Genomic DNA, 6,546 nt, shown 5'->3' on the forward strand with positions numbered 1-6,546 from the left:
GCACATTATCACCTCGGGCGCCGCGTATGGTATATCGTGAATCAGGACGTGCGCTTGCGCTGGCAGGTGTTCTTTAACTGTGCATACCCGAATTCGATTGTCTGCTCGAAATTAAACAAATGTACCAAGTAACAGGAGGCTATAGAAATGTTCCAAGTGAATAACCTATGGCATCTACAATGACAATAATAATAATGGATACACATAATAACAATTATAATAATAAGCGGGTGCCAGCAGCTCACCACCAGCTAGAAGCTCAGTAATTAAATACACGAGTGCACTGTCCTCGTGTACATCGATCAGCTTACCAATATTTTGAAGGCTTTGACATGCGCTCAACAGTTTCTGCCAATACTGGATTTTAGGCATTATTTTAATGTCAAAGTCGATCTGTGTTTCACGATCCTGGCAGCACTGTCACACCAAGTAGATTTCGTCGCCAAGCAGCTCGTGGTTCTCGAGCTCGTACTTTACGAAGAAACTCGACTCCTCGTAATGCATATAAGCTTTGAGGGCTAAGCGCCGGGGGTTCATGGATCACTGTGGCGACATCGGAGATTGGTTTGCAAGCCGAGGGTTTATCTCGTCCGGCATCATATTCTGAATGGTGACTGGTGACACGTAAGTGTATCCCTGTGGGAAAAAACTAATAGTATTTGTTATTTGTTTAATCGTGTAATGCTTTAAATTAAATAACAAGTGAGGATAACACACCCTTCATGTATTCTGGAGGACTTTGCCCTCATACTCAACGACGTTGATCTTGTTTAATTCCTCCTCAAAATTACTCGTGTTAAGCTCGTGGCTGATTTCGGGGACCTTGGGCAGTGAGACTTCGCGCCTTGCCAGCGCCTTTAAGTCAAAGTCAAAGCGACCAAACAACTTGTTTTCATTCGACCTCCATAGCGTCCTTGGGACCACTTCCCAGCTACGAGCGTGGGTTTTTATTAAGCAAGCTCTGATGAAGTTGCTGAAGTTTTGGCTCATTGAGTCCGGATAAGAGGGCTTGGATCTAAGGATGAGCTATGATATTGTCGAGCTGTCAGGTTTTTTTCCTGCTCCAGGAAAAACGGTGGGATGTCGGTCATCAGCTCATAGATGAGATTCTGATCTCTACCAATCCACTGATTGTTACTAGTTTCGCAAGCATATGGAAGATCAAGAAGAGTTTGTTATAGGCACGTGTATATATATATATCCCTATATTATATAGTTATTTATGTGGGGCATTCGACATATCTCCCTACAGCCCCCCACACATATAAGCTGAAATTCGACCGTTTTAATGATTAATTTGACATTTTATAACTTTTTTCTTAGATCTCCACAGCCCCCCACACCATTTTTCTTGCCCTTCCTCCACAGCCCCCCTCGACATTTTTCTTGTCCCCACACAGACCCCCACAGACCCACCACGCTATTTTTTTTGTCTCCCAAAGCTTTTCCACACCATGTTTCTTGTCCTCTTACAACTTTTTCTAATAAGTATAAATTACTTCTACAAACAATGAATTTTAATTTTACTTAGTTTTAAAAATATTTATTTTCATCTACTTTTCCACACCACCAAGGAGGAAAATAGATGTTCTTAATACACATAAATGGAACATAAAATTTATGTTTTATTATGTAATAATGTTAATAAATAATTTATTAAAAATTGCAATATAATAATTATTAAATTGTTAAAAGTCATTGATAAGTATAAAGTTCTTGGTGCATTCAACTTTCTTGTGTTACTATTATTTTAAAACAAAATAACATTAGTTCATTCTTATACGTACATATACGACATAATATAACTACACACACACACACACAGACACACAGACACACACACACATATATATATATACATTAAAACGTTACATACTTATTGAATAATAATAACTTTGTAAGTATTGCCTAATTTAAAAAGGTATAGTAAATAACCTATTAAATTGAGCTTTATCATAACCACGAAGAGACAGAACTCCCCGCACCTAATCGTAAATTCTGATAATATTTATAACGATACATATGTATACTTGTTTTATGAATATTATAAATTTATACATGTTTTAAATGTATCAACATTTTATATGTATATTTATATATATTATCTTAATGTAAAGAACCTGACTGTCTCTTACCTATTGCTTCAACGTATACGTGTTATAAAATAATAATTGTTGTATTTTAATATTGTAAATCATTAAATTTTTTAACAAAAATTATCATCGTAAAAAAAATATACATCATGTCATGTATACTTGTTAAATGATGAAAAATAATAAGTGACTTTCAATTTATTACCATAAATATTGCCAATTTATCTATAAAAATCATTAAGTTAAGTCAATAAATTATGTAAAAATCTCTTTTCATACCAAATTTTTTATTTCTGTATTTTTTTGCCTTTCTTCTTGAATAAATAAATTATTTTTATCTTTGCATCTTGATAAAGCCGCATTTGAAAAATACAAACCTACATTATCGAAACCTTGACTTTGGGATTTGTTTATTGTCATAGCAAATACCACAACAATTGGAAATTGCTTACGATACAAAATAAACGGTATTGTTGAGAAGTTTCCTGTGTCTATGTTATTCTGAGTTATTCTTGGAATGAAGACTCTATTTCTATTTTATTCTCCAGTTTTTATTGCTCCTTCTATATTATACTGAAATAATTTTGTGATTCGTAAACGTGTTCCATTACAGAAAATTATAAGAAATCACTTCACAAGACATATAAAAGAACATAACTTTGAAAAAAGAATAAATTGTTATATTTGTCAGAAAGAATTTTAAAGAGAAACACATTTAAAAAGTAACATGAAAACACATAATCCACATAATGGAGATATTTGCATTGAATGCGGAAAAAAATTATCTAGCAAGGATTCATTAAAAAGGTATGTTAAGATATATCATAACAAAGTAAAAAAAATTTAAATGTTAAAATTTAATTAAATATCACCATATTATTAAATATGGTAGTATATAATTATTTTATTTATTTTAAAATTTTGACGAAAGCGTTTTTTAAAGTAAAATGAAACCACGAGCAGATTTTATATTATTTTTTCAAATTTATAAATGATAATGTAATATGTGCAAAAATCTTGAATATTTATTTCTGTACAAAGTTAAAAATAATGAAGTAAATTAATTTTTACGTTTGGTGTTTTTCAATATTCTCAAAAAAATGACATTAAAGTGATACAGATGAATTTCAAGTGATTAAAGATTTACGGAAAAAACTTTCAAACTTTTACGCCGGGGGTTGGCGCGCAGAGCGCGCAGGGGGGCGAATATTCATATGGCTATTTTAGAGAAAAAATTATATTCTCTGACTATTTAAAAAAAAAAATAGAAAAATATTGTTTAGATTATCTAATTCATTAAAGGCTTTATTGCGTTATAAGTATTTTTTATACAATCGAAGAATATTGTAACATATAATGATATTTTTCATTGATGAAACTACTTGTTATTTTATGATAGTATTAACATTCAACATAAAAGTTAAAAGACTGTTTTTTTTCAATCATATTCAAATAAAATGAAAGTTGTTAAAACTAGCAAAGCTTATAAATACCTTTTTTCTCTAAACATAACGGAGAGTTCCAAAAAAAACTCTCAACGTGCCATAATCGTACCTTCTGCGTGGTGTGGAAATTTACTGATAAATATATAATTCTGAATGATGTAGATCAAAAACTCTTCTTCTTTACGAAATTCTGGGCACCAACCTCTCCCCACTAACAGATGAAATTTAAAGACACTCCTTTTAAGTTAGACCAGTAGGGGTTAGCGCGGAGCGCGCAGGGGGACGTCAGCCTCACTAGTGTATACATATATATATATATATATACTAGTAGGGCTGACGTCTCCATGCGCGCTTCGCGCGCCAACCCCCCAACTTTTAAATCCGTTAAATACTTTCCTTTTATAAATAAATCATATCGTGGCGCTTAGGAATAGCATAAAGTGGCTAAGGATGGCTAAAGCTAATTAACTTGGTAAAAACAGAATAAAAATAAAGACATTTTTTTTTATCTTACAACTATTCTGACGAACGATACGTATACCGGCTCTGCATTGCTGTGTTACTATGCAGATATATGCTATTGTCATTGGCATGGTAAAAAACCTCGTCAGATTTAATTGTGACATCTATCGCTTACACAACCAGTGTTGTGGATTGCACCTCAACACTACTCAACACTACTTTTCCGCTTGGTCATGGTCGTCAGCATAAACTTGTATTTTATTAAAATGGAGGTAAAGGGATTTTTTTTTTTTTTCTCCTGTGGTTCTGGCTACTTAAGATGTTTATAACCAAAGCCTAAAATTTGCAGTTTACGTGGTACTCTTATAAACATTATTATAACGTAAATATTTTTATATCATCAAGTTGCGATTGATATTAGACTTGAGAGGTATATAGAGATCTACCTAAGACTAAAGATAAGTAAACATTGTCAATAAAAACTTTGTTACGTATGAACTTCTAATTAAAATCTGGACCTCAAAATTTCTTAACTTTAAGGTTTAGGAAAAAAGAATTTTTTACTAACAGCTTTGTCTTGGAACCCAATTATCAAAACGTTTTGAAGCCATAGATGGAAGTGATACTTTATTCAACACATCAGTCTTAGTCTTATAATATTATTTAGTTTCTTTGTAGAGTGAACATCACTGATAAAATATAATTACTATTATAGTGAGATGTTATGATATTACAATAGTAAAGTTTATAATGTAAGCGATAATAATTTAATGTTATTTTTGTATTGCACGATTATAGTTTAAAATTATAGTTGTTTTATAATACAAAGCTTAAAAAAACTTGTATGTATGTATTGTAATTTTTGTATTTATAATTTTATTGTCACTTATGTTTAACTTTTTTCGTTATGCTGTAAAGTAATTGTTGGAATATTACATCACCACGTCAAATTTTGTTTTAGCCTCAAATTGTGATTCCTGTATAGAAATACATCAAAGATACGTCAAATTATATTGAAAAATTCAATCTATTGTCTGAAATAAAAAAATGCGTAAACCTTTTACTAAAATCCAATATTCTATTCATGTTAATTAATGATGTTAAACATCTTTTTACTTACAGTTTTGTGAATGCTTCTGCAATGTCTTAATAATGAATCTTTTCTTGAAAACTTTTTGCCCCATTCTGAACATACTATATTATCATCAGACTGATAAATCATTTTATGTCGTCGTAAATGTGTTTGTCTATTAAATTTTTTACCACAGACAATACACGGTATAATTTTACCATACGATGTAATCCACGGTCTCCAAAATAAGTGTGGCAGACGGCGGGGGGGCGGTGGGGGGTCACGAAAAAATGTTTGGGGGGGCTGTGGGGGGTATCGGAAAAAACTGCGATATGTCAAAATAAGGGAAAAAATGACAGGTTTTTACCTTATTTTGTGGGAAGAAGGCGGTAGGGGTTGAATGGGGGGCTGTAGGAGGAGGGGTTGTGTGGAATGCCCCACCGTGATAACTGTATAATATAGGAAGAGATATATATATATATATATATATATATATATATATATATATATATATATATATATATATATATATATATACATATGCATAAATACAATAGGCTCTTAGATACAATGATACAGGTACTTAAGAGTACTACTTACATAGTTATGACCATCCTGTCCTTTGATTATTTTGGGCGCCATATATTCAAGGTTGCCACAAAAGAAGTAAGTCCTAACTTATACCTAGTGCGCTTGTGTGGACACAATTCTTTGCTGAGGCCGAAATCTGTGAGGACAATGTGGCCGTCCTTGTCCACCAGAACGTTCTCCAGCTCTGTATCCCGGTACATTATTTTCAGCTAAAAACAACAACGATTACGTCACGAGTGTTTTTTCCGATAGAATGCAATTATTTTATCGCGCGTGCAAAGCGACTACTGATTTTTTTTATCCCACGATGATCAGATGATTATTTAATTGTATGACTTTTTTTTTACTTGTTTTACCGTAGTTATGTACACCATCGTGTTTTCATAATATTACAGTGTAATATTACAGTATGCACTACCAAAATACTTGTACCTTGCACTGGTAATATTTATAATCAGCTTTTTGAAAATTTTTCAGAACTATGTTACACAAAAAATTTTGCAACTTTAAATTTTGTCCAAACTGTTTCACAAAATATACTAACAAGAATAAGAAACGTTAAATACTTTTCAAGACATTTATTTTTCTGTGTTTGAAGATTAAGGTCAAATCAAAAACACCTAGTTATCAAACAATTAATAATTGTTGGAAAATTTTTTTTCTATTTAATCTCAAAATTTGAAAATTTGACCTTTTAGCAGTTTCATACTAATTAACGGTAGATTTTTTTATGCTGCTTAATAGAGTTATAGTATCAATAATGTACAAACACTTAACTCGAATATCACATACGATAATGTTTTCCGGCATTCGTTATGCTAAATATTATCAAATTAAAAAACTGAAACTCTTATCTAAGATACAACACATTACATTTACTTAA

The 6,546-nt window shown here is 31.7% G+C and overlaps 1 protein-coding gene across 1 annotated transcript; it reads right to left on the reverse strand.

Moving 5' to 3' along the window:
- Window positions 1-540: 540 nt before the first annotated feature.
- LOC149374171 (ribosomal protein S6 kinase alpha-5-like) lies at window positions 541-6,037 on the reverse strand. Its single transcript, XM_089594774.1, has 4 exons — window positions 6,020-6,037; window positions 5,757-5,872; window positions 739-1,015; window positions 541-636 (listed from the first exon to the last, which is right to left on the reverse strand). Exons 1-4 carry the CDS (start codon window positions 6,035-6,037, stop codon window positions 541-543), a joined length of 507 nt encoding a protein of 168 aa, XP_089450900.1.
- Between the last annotated feature and the right edge of the window lie 509 nt (window positions 6,038-6,546).

Source organism: Copidosoma floridanum, unplaced genomic scaffold, assembly GCF_036245765.1.
Source record: "Copidosoma floridanum isolate Cflo_tuat_1 unplaced genomic scaffold, Cflo_Japanese_pri ptg000021l, whole genome shotgun sequence".
NCBI lineage: Eukaryota > Metazoa > Arthropoda > Insecta > Hymenoptera > Encyrtidae > Copidosoma > Copidosoma floridanum.